General features: G+C 41.7%; 1 protein-coding gene across 2 annotated transcripts in view; it reads right to left on the minus strand.

Annotated features, from left to right (window-relative positions):
• Positions 1–4,285: 4,285 nt before the first annotated feature.
• The window catches only part of LOC141270936 (actin-binding Rho-activating protein-like), a 48,094-nt gene continuing 30,943 nt past the window's right edge, over positions 4,286–21,436 (minus strand). For both annotated transcript variants that reach the window (XM_073681033.1, XM_073681032.1), the window contains exons 3-4: positions 10,059–10,192; positions 4,286–6,033 (exon numbers count right to left, since the gene is read on the minus strand). In XM_073681033.1, the coding sequence (XP_073537134.1) occupies positions 5,587–6,033; positions 10,059–10,157 (546 nt within the window). In that variant the 5' untranslated portion in view covers positions 10,158–10,192 and the 3' untranslated portion in view covers positions 4,286–5,586. The remainder of the gene's footprint in view (positions 6,034–10,058; positions 10,193–21,436) is intronic.

Consider the following 21,436-nt stretch of genomic DNA (forward strand, 5'->3'; position numbering starts at 1 on the left):
GGAGAAGGAGCGCAGCGTGGGCCGCCAGAAGGTGAATATAATATTTATTTTTTATTGTATTCTTTTTTTTACAGTTTCTATGGTACCTGGGTGAGGAGGAGAGTCTTCTCTTCTTCACACTCGGGTACCATCCGCACATTAGAACGCGCCAATTACGCAAGTACAGATGCAGTCTTGCTGGATTGGTGCGTTCTAATGCAAGTCAATGGCAGCGAAAATGCAGAGCTTCCACAAAATTAAGGCTGCGTGCACACGATGCGTTTTTCATGCGTTTATGCTGCGGAATTTCCGCAGCAGAAACGCATCAAAAACGCATGGTAATCCGCACCCCATGGTCCCCAATGGCATTCCGCAATGTCAATGCACATGCTGCGGATTTTTCCGCAGCGTTTCTGCAGCGCAAATAAATCCGCAGCATGTTCATTAATTTTGCGGAAGCGCCGCCATTGACTTGCATTGAGACGCATAGAATCCGTGTCTGTACTTTTGTACAAGAGGATTTTATGCGTCTCTATGTGCGGATGGTACCCAAGTCTGGAGGAGAGAAGACTCTCATCCAGACTTGGGTACCATTGTACCTGTAAAAAAAAGGATAAAATAATAAATAAAGTTTATATTCACCTGTCCGGCGGCTTCTCTCTGCTTGCCGGCAGCACTTCTCCTTCCAGGACCTGAGATGACGTCGCGGTCATGTGACCGCAGGCTGTCTCGCGATGTGCCGGCAACCCGGAAGAAGCCAGGACGAGCGCTGCAGCACACGCCGGGGCATCGGGGGTGAGTATAGCTTTATTTTTTTTATTTTTACGGTCACACTGTATAAATCCATGCTGTTTGCATGGCTGTTTGCATGGATTTATAGTGTGACCTAGTTGTCAAGCACTTTCCAAGTGATGCTATCGCCTGGAAAGTGCTTGTCAGTCCGCAGGCGGAAACACATGCGTTAACGCATGTGGATACGCTTGTGAATCCGCATGTATTCTGCAGGAAAACGCATGCACAATCTGCATGCGTTTTTTCTGCCAGGGAGATGCAGAAATGCTGCAGAAATTTTCTGCTTCATTTCTGCATCGTGGGCACATAGCCTTATGGACATGCTGCGGATTTTTGAGCGCAGCATAAACACTGCGGAAAAATCCGCAGCATGGGCATTGAAAGTGCGGAATTGCATAGGGGACCATGGCAGAAGGCTTACCATGCGTTTATCATGCGTTTACGCTGCGGAAATTTCCGCACCAAAAACGCATGAAATACACATCGTGGGCACACAGCCTTAAGAGCTAAATGATGTTCTTCTTCTTTACATGAATATTCTACTGGCACATAGAGATACATCCCTACAGACCAGTGTATTTCTGTATTCCTGTATATTAGAAATAAAATAAAAGTCAAGAGATTTTTTTTTCCTACAAAATTATTTAAAAGTATTGAGAAACCATTACAATAATCACACTTTTTAAAACTAAGCATTACAAAGCAGTGAATAGTATGAAACTATGTGGTGTCCTTGCAATCATAAGAACATACAATGATCAGATTATTTTTGGTGATCGGTAAATGGCGTAAAAAATAGGTTGATTGTTTTCTTTCCATTAAATCCATAAAAACACATCCACTTTAACACTTACATTCGTGTTTGATAAATGTTTTTGCAATTCAAAAAAATACACCTCATCTCCCCCCCCCCCCCAAAAAAAAACAAGATCTCATATAGTGAAACATAATTAAAAAAAAGGTATGGCTGTAACAACTATGGAAGAATAACCAAAAAAATCGTCTGGTCCTCTGAACAAGTCATAAAAAAAAACATTAGTATGTATGTAGATGTGTTATGTGTATTTACGTACCTCCGTTATGCTTATGTGTATGTGTGTACTATGTAAATGTGTGTTTAATTTTTTTTTTTTTATGCGAGTGTATTATAAATTAACATGTGCTCATTTTATTACATTCACCAAACGAAGCCCAAAAGTGTGTTTTCATGAAACATTTGCTATACATTTCTTCAAAGTGGCTCTTTATGGTGGACTGATGCCCCGACATCTATCTTGACTGTGCACATTGTCAGCCGCATACCTCCTGAGTGTATGTATGCCCCTGACATTGGGCACAGACGCAGCGAGGACCGAGGATAAGTTCCGCACAGTATGTAGATGTAAAAGACACTTGTCATCCACTGTCAGCAAGCTGAGATCTTGAAAATCGTAAGGCGTTGAAATTAAGTATTTTCAAATACTGAAAAACCTTCCATTATGTATTGATTAAAGGGGCTTTCTAATGAAAACATCCAGTTTTTAAATTAAAGCCACTTTCGTTCTTAGCTTATTCATCCATACCACCGTGACTGCAGCAGAAATGTAGTATTACATTATAAGTATTCAAAGGAATGATCGACCGTGTAATACATGGAGGGGCTGGCTTACAGAGGGGGCGCCAAGTAGGAGACTGCCTTTCAAGGGGTTGTCTCCTTTCAGAAATATTTCCCCTATATGCATAGTTCATTGAAAAGAAAAAACGAACTGGACTTTACTTACCCCTCCCTGACATCATTTCAGTGATTTGTCTGCAGCGGTGTCGTCAGTTTCACATTGTTGCAGCCAATCAGTGTGCTCAGCAGCTCATTCCATCAGCAGAGGCACCGAGTGCAATGATTGACTGTAGCGTTGTTGTCTTCTGAACCCCTATAAGTAGTACAGTGTAGTGTTGTCTTCATGAGGCGACCCTTTTATCCTTTATTTATATTAAATAAAAAAACATTTTTTAAAGAGAATCTGTCAGCTGTTTTTTTGCTATGTAATCTGAGAGAACTATGATGTAGGGGCTGAGAGCCTAATTCCAGCAATCTGTCACTTTCTAAGCTGTGTTTTTGTTTCAGAAAATCTGTGTTTTATCAGCAGTAGATTATCACTGCAGGACTTGGTGTCTGGTGCCTCCTAGTCCAACCCCATTCCCACCACTGATTGGCAGCTTTCTGTCAATATACACAGGAAGCTGCCAATCAGAGGTGTGGGCGGGGTTGTACAGGGCTCAGCATTTAAAGCTCTGCTAGATCTGCAGAAGAGAAAACTGTGATTCTATTTCAACTTCTGCATTCAGTAAACTAAGTGATACATCGCCGTAATCTGGGTCTCTGCCCCTAGATCATAGTGCTGTCAGATGGATTGCATAGCAAAAATCTGCTGACAGATTCCCTTTAAGAAAGAAATTATAGTTTATTGAGAAATTAAAGTGTCTGCACACTATAGATATATATATATATATATATATATATATATATATGTTATTTCACTCATAGCTTTTCCCCTCAGCCTCCTAATACATATGCACACTGAACCCAACCGAGCGTGCGTGCGTGTGTTTGTTGTAATTATGGGCAGAGGAGAATAAACTGCTGTCAGACATCTCTGATAAAAAATTATGTCCAGGGGGAATAAAGGGAGTCGGTGTGAAAATTCAGCCTTCCTGATCCTCTCTCTCCCCCCCATCACCTGTTTGGGAGAGTCAGAAGGCCCCTATACACGTTAGTTATTCTAGTTTAGACAGTTTTTTTGTAATGGGTGGGCTTTATTTCAAGCATTACATAAAGAAATATTATAAGTTTTGATAACTGGAGTATAGATAGATATGAGGTTGTAAATTTGGGTCAGGAGACCGGCATTGTGGTCCATATTCAGACCCTGAAATTCGCCTGTCTGAACTCGGCCAAAGGAGATGGGGTTGATCTGACTCCGATAAAGCAACTCTGCTATGTGCCACCAGGGGGAGCTGTTGTTTTCACCACCCAGCCATGATTGAGAATGCTGCTGACCACTGCAGAATGACTGACAGTCAATGACAATGACCCTCACCAGGATCCCTGACCATTGCCACCCATCATGGTGCATTCACTAACATGGAACTACACGATATGTATTGCATAGTATGTCCGGGACATGGGGCCTAAGGCAAGTGTCTGCAATATCTGCCAGATCAGATGCATTCCTCTGCAATGCAGCATAGATCAGCGGTGCAGATATATGGGCCGCAGACAGTGCAATCACCCAAATGGCTCTGCTCTATTAGCAGGAAGGCTTGTGGGAACCAGACAGGACTGTAAATTATGTGCATTATGAATTAATGACATAAAGTATAAAAACAATGTACGGTGGGCCGCCGTGTGTAAAATACTGTATATATAGTCACTTGTGCATTGTATGTATTCATAGAGCACCTATGGGATCCGCTAAACATAGGAGCATAATACAAACAGTGGCGGGGCAGGCTCAGACGTCATCTCCTGTGTATTCAGCCATCAGACGGCTGTTATGCTTGGCTTGCAGATCTGTCATAACTTGTAAGCAGAGATTTCATCACCCCAGGATCATGTGAGATAACGCCGTCTGTCCTGGGCGCAGTCACCTTGGAGTTTGTCCAGCCTTGTGTCTTCATCTTGTCATCAGACACATCAGATAATGTCCACTAGGAGGCGCTACTTCTTCCAAGCTATTGCAAAACTACAACTCCCTGCATGTCCTGACAGAGTCAATTTCTCTTCAAGATCTCTGCTTGCTGTCACTCAATAGAAGCATCCTTGGTCACATGCAGACGCTAAAAAACATTTCTTTCCATTTTATGTAATGTATCTCTCCTCCACGTCGGCTCTCTTCTAGTGCCACCTATTGAACTACCTTATGAGTCAGCGTCTGACCCTTCAGCGAGCTTTGTCACGTGACTTAGGATATTTAGTGCCTGTCATCTGGCCATATTACGTCCTGTTTACACAGATGACCTACTACCAGCCTCAGCTCTTCTCCCCGTCAATCAGTCACCAACTGGATAGGTTTTCAGTCTCTGGATGCACAGAAGAATTATTTTGTTCACTGAGAGCCAGCAGATTTATTGAAATGGTGAATAAATGTGACTTAAAGGGCTATTCCCAGCATTTCAAGTTACCACTTATCCTCATATTTGCCGAATAATGGAGGTCCGACAGCTGGAACCCCCACTGATCCTGAGAACGGGGCTCAGAAATGCCCAACGTGGGTTTGAAATACATTAGAATTGCAGCTGACAGCAGATGAAATAAACATATATCAGAGGCAATAACTGTCCGCGGAGCCAGCGACAGCTGAGCATTCACCCCATACCAATTCTACCCCTGTAGGGTGGGGGGCTGTGTAACATATGCTGCCTGACGCCCTCACATTATATTCTGGTCCTCGTATACTATAGGACACTGGAGGACACAGACAGGAGAGGGCCCCTGTGCAAGAACAGTATACGGGCCTTTTCCAGTCCAATATCTCATTATCTCATCATAATGCACAATTCAACCTGCTTTGGAGGTCATAGTGGCCCCTTTACCTCATGGGCACAGATTGCACCAGTGGTATGTCCACCCTTGTTATAGGATGTCCTTCAATAGGCGGAGGCAATATCATCCCCCTCAGTCTCACACATGTATGTTGACCATTCCAAAATAAAAACCAAAAGGGCACAGGGGTCACGCTCTGCCACCACCGGAGTGTTCCTGTTATATGTCATGCAATGGTGAATATATTATCGCCGACACGGAAGCCATGTTCTTCTTATTAAAATTGTGGATTATTTTCAAGTCTCCTTCTCCAGCAGGGTGATGATAACATTATCATGGACTCCCTGCCACAACATTTCTCCTTCAAAGTCCAGTCGTCCGTGCTTCCTAGCCCTCAGGAGGATCCCGACCACCTTGTCCGAGATCCGCACATATGCATCAAACAATCTCCCAAATGTCACCCTGATCCGGCCGTCTCTGCCTCGCACCCCTATGTCCCTTATGACGAGGCACATTTCATCAATCTCCTTGTGGACGTGCTGAAGAGCCCTCTTGCCCCTTTGCTCTGTCTTGCTACCTTGCTCTGGTCTTCCATAGCCTTTATCCCCCTTGTGGAGACGGACGTCCATGGCATGCTGGTGGTCAAAGTCATCGCTGAAGGGGTTAAGCCTCTGCTTCTCCACGTGCTCCTCAGAGCGGAGCTGCCATTCCTTCCTCAGGTCAGATATGGTTATAATTTTTATCTGGGTAGAGAGAAGATTTACATTTGAGGGTCAGAGAAGACGACAAGGTCTATGACGCCAAAAGAAAATATTTTGCCACAGTTAGATGACATTTACACTAACTGTGGGGTACATCAGTAGCAAATCTACCGGAGAAGGCAGAGGGGGAGGTCGCACCGGGCCCCTGACTACGAGGGGCCCACCTGGAGCTACTGCCACTCTTAAATGTATTGGTGTGCGCAGCGGAGTCTAAAAAACCTCCAATGGCCAGTGTGAAAATTGCAAGATTTCTCATTTTCATTTTTGAATAAAAATTGTGATATGGGAAAAAATGCCAGATTTTATTTCAAGATTATATGGAAAACAAAACTCCTGTTTAGATAGGTCAACCAAATTTCCATGTGCACAGAACAAATGATAATCCAAAAGTTCTATGCGCATAGAAGCCTATTGATTGAAAAATTATTTTTAGGCAAGCAGTAAAAATCATTTCACCCAACGAACGGACATTTTGCTTGTTAGTCTGGTGCTTGGCAGCCGGCTTACACTGCTCGATTATAGGGAAACTAGTGTTTCTAAGAACTCTTATTCCCGATAATCGGCCAGTGTAAACGTGCCCTTACAAATCGGATCATATCAGATGACCCAAAGGTTGTGCTAAACTGTTAGGCAATGTTCACACATTCAGTATTTGGTCAGTATTTTACCTCAATATTTCTAACCCAAAACCAGGAGTGGAACAATCAGAGGAAAAATATAATAGAAACACGTCACCATTTCTGTATTTATCACCCACTCCTGGTTTTGGCTACAAATACTGATGTAAAATACTGACCAAATACTGAACATGTGAACGTGGTCTAAGTTCTGATAACAGAGTGGGGGTCATATTGGAAGAAAGGCTGTCACTACTGTGGCAAGGAAAGGAGGTGAAGAGCTGGATGAGGCTGTGTGCTGCTCCTCTCTATTACAGTCTATGTGAGCTATGGTAACAGCTGAGCCACCTCTATGGTGAATACCCCTTTGAGATGTGATCACATGTGAAGTGGCGGACTCTACTCAATATTTATTTAATATAAATGATATAAAAGATGGGATTAGGGGAATTATCTATATCTTGAAGATGATATCTAACTGTGTAGTATAGTGAAGTTTATGGAAGATGTTCATAAATTACAAGCTGACTTGTATAAACTCAGATTTGGGCATCCAATTGGCTAATAATCTGTGGGCATCAGGCTTGTAATGATCACAATCGCAGAGGGTGCAACCGCGGCCGGGTCCATGCAGGAGGGGGGTCCACAGATGCCAACAGCTATTCCAGCTGGTCGTGCTTCCGAGGACACATATTCATCTGAAATGTATTGCGGCGCAGAAACCCTCCGAATCCCAGCGCTGCAGTGAACGCTGCCAGCCAATCAGAGGCCAGCAGATGACATACAGTAGGTGTGCAAGTCACTGGCGGCACATGGCACATTTGCACACTGAAGTCAGCTGCCAGCTTCTGCGCCAGCTATGGAAGAGGACGTCGCACGTCGTGGAAGCGGGGAAAAGTGAGTAGAATCATTTATTTTTTTATATTTGACATTATTACTGGGACATTATTACTGGAAGAAGAAGAGGATGGGGGCATTATATCAGGATGGGGGACATGTATCACTGGAAGGAGCCCAGAATGGTAGGGATATACAAGGATGGGGAACAAATATTACTGGAAGGAGCCCAGAACGGTAGGGATATACCAGGATGGGGAACAAATATTACTGGAAGGAGCCCAGAATGGGAGACATTATACAGGAAGGGGCCCTGGATGGAGGACATTATACCAGGAAAGAAAGACATACTAGGAAGGGGCCCAGGATGGAGGACATTATGCCAGGAAAGGGAGACATTAATTATACCAGGTAGGGACCCAGGATATAGGACATTATACTAGGGAGGGGCCCAGGATGGAGACATTATACCAAGGATGGGGACATTATTACTGGAAGGGGCCCAGGATGTGGGACACTATATCTGGAAGGGGCCCAGTATGGGGGACGTTATCAAAGGAAGGGGCCAGAACAGAGGAAATTATTACATAAAGAGGCCAGGATGGGGGGCATTATTACAGGAAAGGGACACAGGATGGGAGACATTAATATAGGAATGGGCTAAGATGAGAGACATTATTACAGGATGAGAGACATTGTTACATGAGATGGCAAACATTTATGTCTTCACAGGATCTGGAACGCTACAAGAGCCCATATATCTGACTAACATGCAAGTGGGGGTCCAGGTCCAAATTTTGCACAGGGGCCCATCAGACTCTAATGTAGTTACCCTACTGGTGGGCACCATATGTTTTAAGGGGAGTAAAACTAGGAAAGTAACTTATATAGAAGGATCTGGGTATACATGTAGATCACAGTATAAGTAAATGCATGTAATGTCAATCAGCAGCTTCTATAACCAGCTGGATATTGTCATATATTAAGAGGCATGGACTCGCAGGACAGGGATGTAATACTACTACTTTACAAATCGTTAGTGCAACCTCATCTGCAGTACAGTTCTAGGCACCAGTTCATAGAAAGGAGGCCATGGAGTTCGAAAAACAGCCATAAAACTGATGAGGGGACTGAATGCTCTTGGTTATGAATTAAAAAAAAATAAAAATGCTTAGTCCTGAGAACAGATGTATAAGGACCCATGCAAAAATTGTTACATGTTAAGACCCTCTTAAGGGGAATCTGTTAGCAGTTTTTTTCTATTTAATGGAGAGCAGCATAATGTAGGGGAAGAGGCCCTGATTCCAGGGATGTGTCACTTGCATAGCAGCTTGCTGCAGTTTCAATACATTCAGTATTTTATCAGCAGGAGATTATCACTACAAGACTAGGTGACACCTGCCAGGCAGTCCAGCTAATCTGTATAACAACGCCCCCACCACTTATTGGCAAGTTAATGAAAATGCAAAATGTACTCAAGAAACTGCCAATCAGGGGGTGTGGGCGGGGCTATACACACCTCAGTATTCTGAGCTCTGCTACATCTGCAGCATAGAAAACAGGGATTATATCTAAACTGCACAAGCAGTCCAGTAAGTGACACATCGCTGGAATCAGGCTCTCTGCTCCTACATCATACTGCTCTAAGACTCCATAGCAAAAAATTGCGGACAGATTTCCTTTAAAAGACAACTGTGCACTCCTTCAGACCCGAGAAAAAAAAGTTTCAATCTTCATAGGAAACAAGGTTCTTTACCATGAGAACTATTAATCTGTGGAATAATCTACCTCAAGAGCTGGTGACAGCGGGAACAGTTGATGGTTTCGAATAAGCCTTATATGATTTCTTAGAAGAAAATAGTAAATACTTTTACAAATGTATAAAACTCTTGTTCTGAATGTGGATTCAGCTGAACAAGAATCTGGATCAAGAGAGAAAAATTGCTCCTTCAGGGCAGATTAGCTCCAGTATTCTAGTTGTACGTATACCCCTTCTCTTCGTTCACTATCTTCTCCCATCCTTCACTTGAACTTGATGGACCAGTGTCTTATTGTATATCTGACTTTATATGTTCCAAAAACATCTGCCCCTATACCTTCTACCTTCATCTGACATTATGTGCGGCTCATAGAAACAGTAACATGTAGGGGGAGTCCTCAGTTATATTTATGTACGAGTTGGGAATATCTTGTGGTGTTTCACTTAGGACTAACCCCTTCCAAATAGAAAGCTCCACCAGTGACCAACTTTTTGGAGGACCTTCTAAATATCAGAACATATTCTATCCAGACAATGTGTAAAACCAAAGCAGTTGTCCATGTTATACTGTAGGTGGTGGACCCGTACCTGTACTTCAGTTCCTGAGGCCACTTTGGCACATAAGATACTACAAAATGTACGTGGGGGCCATGCTAAAGATTTTTAAATGGGGCCATGAACTTAAGTTTTGTTAGATAAGGCCAATGTCTCATTAAAATTTGAAAATATTAATGACCCTTAGTTCAAAGTGTAGCCCACATGTGGAACTTTTATTGAAAGTCAAAACGTCCTACCTTGGACAAAACTGCCTTCCTCTTTTCTTCAGCCTCAGATCTTTTCCCTCCTGTATCTTCTTTACTGTGGGACATGATGACATTTTTGTCCATCGACATGGAGTCTTCAATTTTGCGTCCAACCAAACTAATTTCTAGGGGTGCAGATAACAGGTCAGTCATAACAGCATCTAATACATAGTCCTACACTGATGGACGGGTTGCAGTTTTCTGGCTTTATGTGTCCTCTGTAGAGCTGAGGTACCATATAGTGCCACCTCCTATGTCCTACCTATAGGCTACTGCTGGGCTGGGTACAGCCACGGCAGCAGCTCTTTATAGATGAATAGTGATCCCTGTGGAATGAGAAGCATCCTGAGTTCTGTCATTCTCAACTTACTCAGTAACAGATGGGACACGAGGAGAGGCTTCACATCACAGAGGTGCGAAAGTCTTACATCTTCCTGATCATGTGTTCTCTGTATAATTAATGAGGAATGCACGAGCTGCTAATGGAAATCCATCACTAAGATATCCTGTGCTGTATGCATGCAACACAGCAATGGGCAACAGATGAAGGTGAGCAAGAATGGCTAGCCTCAACTGCAATGGCTGACATCGTGTTTGGGATGTTGATATAACTATATTTTTATACCTAGGGGGTAGTATTATAATAGTTATATTCTTATACCTAGGGGGAAGTATTATAGTAGTTATATTCTTGTACTTAGGGGGCAGTATTATAGTAGTTATATTCTTGTACTTAGGGGGCAGTATTATAGTAGTTACATTCTTGTACATAGGGGACAGTATTATAGTAGTTATATTCTTGTACACAGGATGCAGTATTATAGTAGTTGTATTCTTGCTCATAGAGGCAGTATTATAGTAGTTATATTCTTGTACATAGGGGCAGTATTATAGTAGTTATATTTTTGCACATAGGGGCAGTATTATAGTAGTTATATTCTTGTACATTGGGGCAGTATTATAGTAGTTATATTCTTGTACATAGGGGGCAGTATTATAGTAGTTATATTCTTGTACATAGGGACAGTATTATAGTAGTTATATTATTGTACATAGGGGGCAGTATTATAGTAGTTATATTCTTGTACACAGGATGCAGTATTATAGTAGTTATATTCTTTCTCATAGGGGCAGTATTATAGTAGTTATATTCTTGTACAATGGGACAGTATTATAGTAGTTATATTCTTGTATATAGGAGGCAGTATTATAGTAGTTATATTCTTGTACATAGGAGCAGCATTATAGTAGTTATATTCTTGTACATAGGGGACAGTAATATAGTAGTTATATTCTTGCTCATAGTGGCAGTATTATAGTAGTTATATTCTTGTACATAGGGACAGTATTATAGTAGTTATATACTTGTACATAGGGGGCAGTATTATAGTAGTTATATTCTTGTACATAGGGGGCAGTATTATAGTAGTTATATTCTTGTACACAGGATGCAGTATTATAGTAGTTATATTCTTGCTCATAGAGGCAGTATTATAATAGTTATATTCTTGTACATAGGGGACAGTATTATAGAAGTTATATTCTTGTACATAGGAGCAGCAATATAGTAGTTATATTCTTATACATAGGAGCAGTATTATAGTAGTTATATTCTTGTTCATAGGAGGCAGTATTATAGTAGTTATATTCTTGTACATAGGGGGCAGTATTATAGTAGTTATATTCTTGTATATAGGGGCAGTATTATAATAGTTATATTCTTGTACATACAGGCAGTAATATAGTAGTTATATTTTTGTGCATAGGGGGCAGTATTATAGTAGTTATATTCTTGTACATAGGGGGCAGTATTATAGTAGTTATATTCTTGTACATAGGGAGCAGTATTATAGTAGTTATATTCTTGTACTTAGGGGCAATGTTATAGTAGTTATATTAATGTACACAGAGGGAAGTATTATAGTAGTTATATTCTTGTATATAGAGGCAGTATTATAATAGTTATATTCTTGTACATAGAGGCAGTATTGCACAGTATATTACAGTAGTTATATTCTTGTACATAGGGGGCAGTATTATAGTAGTTATATTCTTGTACATAGGGACAATGTTATAGTAATTATATTATTGTGCATAGGAGCAGTTGTTATGATCTGCAACATAAACTAAGGAAAGAATGGGAAAAGCTGTCCCTACAACAAGACTAAGCTGAATACCTACGATGTAGCGGGCAGCCTGTTCCTTGTGAACAGACTCGCCTTCGTCCTCGGCTAGTCTGAACGGAGACCTATAGAATAAAGGGAGGGGTCCCTAAAAGAACTAAGGACTGGAACAAAAATGGGACACCTCCTAACAGAAGTTGTTGCAGAGCAAAAGACAAACTGACAAAAAGTACTAGAGGTCCCAGAGGACCAAGCGAACTAGACAGAAGCACCTGGCTAGAGAGACAGGCAAAAAACACTGAAGTCCAGCAAAGCCAGAAGGGCGGAGCTGGAATATATAGGCAGCTGGTCACGTGACCGCAAAACACAAGATAGCAAAAACTAACAGGAGGGTTCTAACAGTACCCCCTCTTCTATGAGGATCCTCCAGATCCTCCAGGCCCAGGCCTATCAGGAAACCTCATGTGGAAAGCTTTAACAAGCCTAGGAGCAGAGACATCATCCGTCCTTACCCAGGAGATGTCTTCGGGATCGAAACCCTTCCAGGAGACAAGATACTGTAATTTCCCTCTATGCCATCTTGAATTCAAAATACGATAAATTTCATATTCACTGTCTTCCACCACAGGAGGAACTGTGACAGTGGCGTCCCTATTAGAAACGTCAGCCTTTTTCAACAAGGAAACATGAAACACAGGATTAATCTTCCTGGAAGTAGGGACATCCAACCTGACAGCAGATGGGTTAACAACCTGAAGCACTTTAAATGGACCCACAAACTTAGGACCCAGTTTTTTAGAGGGAATCCTCAACCGCAAGTTCTTCGAGGACAACCAAACCATGTCACCCACAGTAAACAAAACCTCTTTACGTTTTCTGTCAAAATACTTCTTGGACTTCTTGTTAGCCTCTTGCAGGTTACAACGTACATTAGTCCAAACTCTCTCCAAATCACCGGAAAAATTCTCCTCCTCCGGCACCGCCGACCCCAATTTGGAGAACGAACCAAAAGACGGATGTCTCCCAGTGCAACAAAAAAAAGGAGAACACCCAGCAGAGGAGGATGTATGATTGTTAAGAGCAAATTCTGCGAGAGGCAGAAACTCAGACCACACCTCTTGATTGTCTGCCACAAAACAACGCAAAAACTGTTCAACATCCTGGTTCTTTCTTTCAGTCTGTCCATTAGACTCAGGATGATAACCAGACGAAAATGACAAATGAACTCCCAACCTGTCACAAAAAGCATGCCAAAAGCTAGCCACAAACTGAGGTCCTCTATCAGAAACAGTATCCGTGGGAACGCCTTGGAGCTTAACAATCTCCTTAACAAATGCCTTAGCGAGTGTCTTGGCGCAGGGCAACTTAATGAATGGAACCAAATGACACATCTTACTAAAACGGTCTACGACCACCCAGATGACAGTAAAACCCTCAGACACAGGAAGATCAGTAATAAAATCCATAGTGAAATGCGTCCAAAGCGCACTAGGAACCTCCAGAGGGCAAAGCAACCCCGCAGCAGGAGTATGTGAAGCCTTTGACCTAGCACACACAGTACACTGACGCACCCACTTGATGACTTCCTTCTGCCATCCAGGCCACCAAAAACTGCGACTGATAAGTCTCTTAGTCTCCGAAACTCCTGGATGACCTGCCAACCGAGACTCATGACACTCCACAAACAAATCTCTCCTAAAGGCTCTGGGCACGAACAACCTCCCATGGGGAGTGTTAGATGGAGCATCATCTTGAGCATTCAGAATCTCATTCTCCAAATCGGAGTCCAATGCCGCCACCACAACTCCTTTCTGCAAATTGCTCTCCTCCTCCTCGGCACCGACCGTAGGAGAGAAGCTGCGAGATATAGCATCGGCTTTAACATTCTTAGTACCAGGTATATAGGTAACAGAAAAATGAAACCGAGAAAAAAAAAGTGCCCACCTAGCTTGACGGGCATTCAAGTGCTTGGCAGCATCCAGATAGATCAAATTCTTATGATCTGTGAAAGCCTGAATAGGAAATCTAGTGCCTTCCAAAAAATGACGCCAGTGTTCAAACGCAAGTTTAATAGCCAGCAACTCCCGATTTCCAACATCATAATTCAGTTCGGTTTCCGAAAAATTTTTCGAAAAGAAGGCACAAGGATGTACTCCACCCTTGTTCTCCTGAGACAAAACTGCTCTGACCCCCACCGATGAAGCATCGACCTCAACCAAAAAAGGTTTGGTCTCATCAGGCTGTATAAGGATAGGGGCAGAACTGAACCTCTCTTTGAGATACTCAAACGCTTCAATGGCTTCAGTAGTCCACTGGGTCGTATTCGCACCTTTCCTGGTGAGATCGGTTAGAGGTTTAACAATTACAGAAAAATTCTTAATGAATTTCCTGTAATAATTGGCAAAACCCAAAATCCTCTGTATAGATTTCAAACCAATAGGCCTAGGCCATTCCTGCACAGCCTGAACCTTCACAGGGTCCATCTCAAAGCCCTCGCTGGAGACAATGTAGCCCAAAAAACTAATTTTCTGCACAGCGAACTCACATTTCTCCAGCTTAGCAAAGAGTGAATTATCACTCAATAACTGCAAAACTTCACATACACTCTGCCAATGGGACTCTAAATCTGATGAATAAATCAAAATGTCATCCAAATACGCAACCACATTCTTACCAATCAAAGGTCTCAGGATGTCATTAATAAGGTTCTGAAAAAAATGCAGGTGCATTGGTAAGACCGAAGGGCATCACCAGATTCTCAAAATGACCTACCGGGGTGTTAAAAGCAGTTTTCCATTCATCACCCTCCTTCACACGTAACAAATTGTATGCCCCTCGGAGATCAATTTTTGAGAACCACTTGGCCCCCACCAACTGGTTAAACAAGTCAGGAATTAACGGCAATGGGTAGGAATTGCGTACGGTAATCTTATTAATTTCACGAAAATCCAGACATGGACGTAAACCGCCGTCCTTTTTTTTAACAAAGAAGAATCCGACTGCCACAGGTGACTTAGAAGGTCTAATGTGACCAGCAGCCAGGCTAGTCTGTATGTATTCCTCCAAGGCCTTTCTTTCAGGGATAGTCAGATTAAACAAGCGACTTTTGGGAAGAGTAGCACCCGGAACAAACTCAATGGCGCAATCATAATCCCTATGAGGAGGTAAAACTTGTGACTCCTCCTCCGAAAAAACCCTCCAAAAATATTGAATAGGTACTGGTAATTCCCCTTTTTCCACAGTCGCAATGCGACCATTACAACATTTATCATAGCACTTCGGACTCCAAGACTTAATCACATTAGTAGACCAGTCCAGCAAAGGATTGTGCAGTTTTAACCAAGGCAATCCTAGAACAACTGGAGAGGGCAAATTATCCAAAACAACCAAGTCCAAAATTTCTTGGTGAACACCATTGATAGTGAGAGGAAATGCAGCAGTCTTGTGAGTAATACATTTCAAAGGAGTGTTATCAATTGCAACCACAGAAATAGGAGATGATAAAGGTTTGGATTTCAATTTAAGTTTTTCCAAAAACCCTTTATCAATCACATTAAGTGTTGAACCACAATCCACAAATACCTGAAATTCAATCAAACCTCCCTGCAGAGTAGTACGCCAAGAAAGGAACACTCCTGCAGAGCGTAAACAAGCTATAGGGGCGTAACTGACCTTTTTTTTTTCTTTACTTAAACGATGCTCACAATACTTAATCAAATGATCAGCTTTACCACAATAAAGACACAAACCTTCGGCAAATCTCCGATCTCTTTCTTGAGAGTGACATCGCCCCAACCTCCATTGGTTCTCCGATGTCAGAGCTGATTTTCTGGAAACTAGGACCTGAAGTTACAGTAGTTTTTACATAATTGACCCTGGACCTTATTCTCCTGTCCACACGAACAGCTAACTGCATAGCTTCCTGCAGAGTCTCAGGTGCAGGAAATGCAATTAGCAAATCCTTAACCCTTTCACTCAGACCAGCAAGAAATAAACTTTTCAGCGCCGAATCATTGCACTTAACTTCTGAAGCCCATCTCCTGAAGTGTGTGCAATAAATTTCAACATCATCTGACTCCTGATTCAAACGTCTAAGTTCTGATTCAGCAGATGAGATTCGATCAGGATCGTCATATAATAGCCCCATAGCAGAAAAAAATTCTTCAACAGAACTTAAACACGGATCATTAGGTTGGAGAGAAAAGGCCCACCCCTGTGGTTCTTTGCGCAAAAGTGACATAATAAAACCAATGCGCTGTGATTCATTCCCAGAGGACCTCGGTCTCAAACGAAAATATAACAAACAAGCATTTTTAAAGGAAAAAAAATCTTGCTGTTTACCATAAAAAATATCAGGCAGTCCTACCTTGGGTTCGACAAAATGCGCTCCAGGACACCTACTCACGTGTTGCTGAAGCTCGGCCACCTCCAGAGACAATCCCTGCAGACGTTTAGCCAACTCCAGGACGGAAACCATACTGATCCCCGAATTTCTTTCCTTTTATGTTTTTTTTGTTTTTTTTTGGGCTGGACTTACTATTATGATCTGCAACATAAACTGAATCCCTACGATGTAGCGGGCAGCCTGTTCCTTGTGAACAGACCCGCCTTCGTCCTCGACTAGTCTGAACAGAGACCTATAGAATAAAGGAAGCGGTCCCTAAAAGAACTAAGGACTGGAACAAAAATGGGACACCTCCTAACAGAAGTTGTTGCAGAGCAAAAGACAAACTGACAAAAAGTACTAGAGGTCCCAGAGGACCAAGCGAACTAGACAGAGAAAGGCACCGAAGCACCTGGCTAGAGAGACAGGCAAAAAACACTGAAGTCCAGCAAAGCCAGAAGGGCGGAGCTGGAATATATAGGCAGCTGGTCACGTGACCTCAAAACACAAGATAGCAAAAACTAACAGGAGGGTTCTAACAGCAGTATTATAGTAGTTATATTCTTATACATAGGGGCAGTATTATAGTAGTTATATTCTTGTACATAGGGCGCAGTATTATAGTAGCTCTATTCTTATACATAGGGGCAGTGTTATAGTAGTTATATTATTGTACATAGGGGGCAGTATTATAGTAGTTATATTCTTGTACATAGGGCGCAGTATTATAGTAGCTCTATTCTTATACATAGGGGCAGTGTTATAGTAGTTATATTATTGTAAAAATGGCGGGCAGTGTTATGTTATTAGTATTACAGGGTGGGCCATTTATATGGATACACCTAAATTAAATGGGAATGGTTGGTGATATCAACTTCCTGTTTGTGGCACATTAGTATATGGGAGGGGAAAAACTTTTCCAGATGGGTGGTGACCATGGTGGCCATTTTGAAGTCGGACATTTTGGATCCAACTTTATTTTTTTCAATGGGAAGAGAGTCATGTGACACATCAAACTTATTGAGAATTTCATAAGAAAAACAATGGTGTGCTTGGTTTTAACGTAACTTTATTCTTTCATGAGTTATTTGCAAGTTTATGACCACTTATAAAATGTGTTCAAAGTGCTGCCCATTGTGTTGGATTGTCAATGCAACCCTCTTCTCCCACTCTTGACACACTGATAGCAACACCACAGAAGAAATGCTAGCACAGGCTTCTACTATCCATTGTTTCAGATGCTGCACATCTTGTATCTTCACAGCATAGATAATTGCTTTCAGATGAACCCAAAGATAAAAGTCTAAGGGGGTCAGACTTTAGGTGTATCCATACAAATGGCCCACCCTGTATTGTACATAGGAGACAGTATTAAACTAAATAGTTTACAACATTGTCTTACAGCCTTCTTGTCCTTGACTTGTCCTAATATTCTTCCTGCATTTGTGATATTAGTGAATGTTGGCTGCTTACACTTTTAAAGAACTTAAATCTGCAACCATATCTATAACTAGATAGGAAAAAGTTCTTCATCTGATACCTGCATGTTCCTGAAAGCTCTCACAGCAGCCCTACAGCTGCTCAGTCTGTGCGCCTCCATCACTGTCTGACACATTTACTGCCCCAGTTATATATAGAGAGTGAACGTCTTGTCTCACATACTTCTCTAATTAACTTTTAAGCAGGTCTAGCCAACAGAACAAACTTCTTAAAGTAGATCTATGCTCAAAAAGTATCAGCCATGGCGAGAACTTCATGTTCTGCTAATGTGCTGTTTTGTCTCTAGGTCGGCTCCTTATTCTCATGATCTTCTCCTCTTCGGTAAAATTATCAATTTAGAAGTCATTTCCAAATCTATTATTTTGTCAAAGATTCACCCAAACTTCAGATAAATACAAAGGCCCCCAATTCATCATTTGCAGTTTTTTTTAACTCACATTTCCTTTTTGTCTTTCTGTATTTGTTGCTATTGTTGCACTAGATTCTACAAAATAGCAAATGTTGTTTATAAATTTTGCGCCGTCAAAAATTGTCTTTATTTTTTAGCCAGATTTGTCATTTGCAATTTTTCTGAAGTCGCTTTTTTTGTTTCATGGTATTCCTTGATATTTTTGCATCAAATTGATCAAAATGATTCTGTAGTTATAGAAGTCGCACGTTTCGTAAAAAGGTGCTAAAATATCTGACGTAATGAAATCGATCCAGGGAGAGACTACAGTACATTTGAGCCAAAATTTGCAAATTTTTGAAAATTCACAAATAATGAATGGGAGGCAAAAGCTATGAAAATCAGACAAGAGACAGAAATGACAATTAATGACATCACATCTTTCTGTCTCTCATCACTATTTTGATGATACGTGGTATTCCAGGAACTGATGTGGTTTGGCTTCTTTGTTTTTAGCAACCTGGTAAGATTTACCACTAGGTGGTGCTGTAATGCTATGCCGCATTTGTGACATTGTTTCATATTTGTGCTCCCTGCAGGTCAATATGTGGTACTACAACCTCCATATAGGTTTGTATGGAATGACAGTCCTCAAACAGCACAACTCCAAGGTGAAGTTATACAACTCAGAAGACCAAAATATTTACACATGAAAAGTAACCCCCAAGTTTCCCATCAGCATTTCTCTAATTTATGGTGGCTATACAGGTATAACTGTTTAAATATTCCTCCAATAATGAAGTGACTCTTCTATCTAGTGCAGCTCCCTAATCAATAACAGAAAGTCTCTTTGATCAATATATTGTCAAGTTTACTGACTGTTTCCAATAACAATCAGCGATCTAAGTACATGATTAGTAACTCCACCAGACCTCCAGCAGAATAGTGCATGCAGCTCTGGAGTATGATACAAGAAGTAACTCAATATTAGTACAGGATAAGTAATGTATGTACACAGTGACTCCACCAGCAGAATAGAGAGCGCAGCTCTGGGGTATAATACAGGATATAACTCAGGATCAGTACAGGATAAGTAATGTAATGTATGTACACAGTGACTCCACCAGCAGAATAGTGAGTGCAGCTCTGGAGTATAATACAGGATGTAACTCAGGATCAGTACAGGATAAGTAATGTAATACATGTACACAGTGACTGCACCAGCAGAATAGTGAGTGCAGCTCTGGAATATAATACAGGATGTAACTCAGGATCAGTACAGGATAAGTAATGTAATGTATGTACACAATGACTCCACCAGGAGAATAGTGAGTGCAGCTGTGGAATATAATACAGGATGTAACTCAGGATCAGTACAGGATAAGTAATGTAATGTATGTACACGGTGTCTGCACCAGCAGAATAGTGACTGCAGCTCTGGAGTATAATACAGGATGTAACTCAGGATCAGTACAGGGTAAGTAATGTAATGTATGTACACAGTGACTCCACCAGCAGAATAGTGAGTGCAGCTCTGGAATATAATACAGGATGTAACTCAGGATCAGTACAGGATAAGTAATGTAATGTATGTACACAGTGACTGCACTAGCAGAATAGTGAGTGCAGCTCTGGAATATAATACAGGATGTAACTCAGGATCAGTACAGGATAAGTAATGTAATGTATGTACACAGTGACTGCACCAGCAGAATAGTGAGTGCAGCTCTGGAATATAATACAGGATGTAACTCAGGATCAGTACAGGATAAGTAATGTAATGTATGTACACAGTGACTCCACCAGCAGAATAATGAGTGCAACTCTGGAGTATAATACAGGATGTAACTCAGGATCAGTACAGGATAAGTAATGTATGTACACAGTGACTCCACCAGCAGAATAGTGAGTGCAGCTCTGGAGTATAATACAGGATGTAACTCAGGATCAGTACAGGATAAGTAATGTATGTACACAGTGACTCCACCAGCAGAATAGTGAGTGCAGCTCTGGAGTATAATACAGGATGTAACTCAGGATCAGTACAGGATTAGTAATGTAATGTATGTACACAGTGACTCCACCATCAGAATGGTGAGTGCAGCTCTGGAGTACAATACTGGATGTAACTGAGGATCAACAGGATAAGTAATGTAATGAATGTACACAGTGACTCCACCAGCAGAACTGGGAGTGCAGCTCTGGAGTATAATACAGGATGTAACTCAGGATCAGTACAGGATAAGTAATGTAATGGATGTACACCGTGACTCTACCAGCAGAATAGTGAGTGCAGCTCTGGAGTATAATACAGGATGTAACTCAGGATCAGTACAGGATAAGTAATGTAATGGATGTAAGCAGTGACTCCACCAGCAGAATAACGAGTGCAGCTCTGAAGTACACTGCTCAAAAAAATAAAGGGAACACTTAAATAACACATCCTAGATCTGAATGAATGAAATATTCTCATTGAATACTTTGTTCTGTACAAAGTTGAATGTGCTGACAACAAAATCAAATTTATTAACCAATGGAGGCCTGGATTTGGAGTCACCCCCAAAATTAAAGTGGAAAAACACACTACAGGCTGATCCAACTTTGATGTAATGTCCTTAAAGCAAGTCAAAATGAGGCTCAGTATTGTGTGTGGCCTCCACGTTCCTGTATGACCTCCCTACAATGCTTGGCATGCTCCTGATGAGGTTGCGGATGGTCTCCTGTGGGATCTCCTCCCAGACCTGGACTAAAGCATCCGCCAACTCCTGGACAGTCTGTGGTGCAACGTGACGTTAGTGGATGGAGCGAGACATGATGTCCCAGATGTGCTCAATCGGATTCAGGTCTGGGGAACGGGCGAGCCAGTCCATAGCTTCAATGCCTTCATCTTGCACTTACTGCTGACACACTCCAGCCACATGAGGTCTGGCATTGTCCTGCATTAGGAGGAACCCAGGGCCAACGGCACCAGCAT

The sequence above is a fragment of the Phyllobates terribilis genome, unplaced genomic scaffold, assembly GCF_046119375.1.
Source record: "Phyllobates terribilis strain yellow unplaced genomic scaffold, ASM4611937v1 Scaffold_5__5_contigs__length_657084704, whole genome shotgun sequence".
Taxonomy (NCBI): domain Eukaryota; kingdom Metazoa; phylum Chordata; class Amphibia; order Anura; family Dendrobatidae; genus Phyllobates; species Phyllobates terribilis.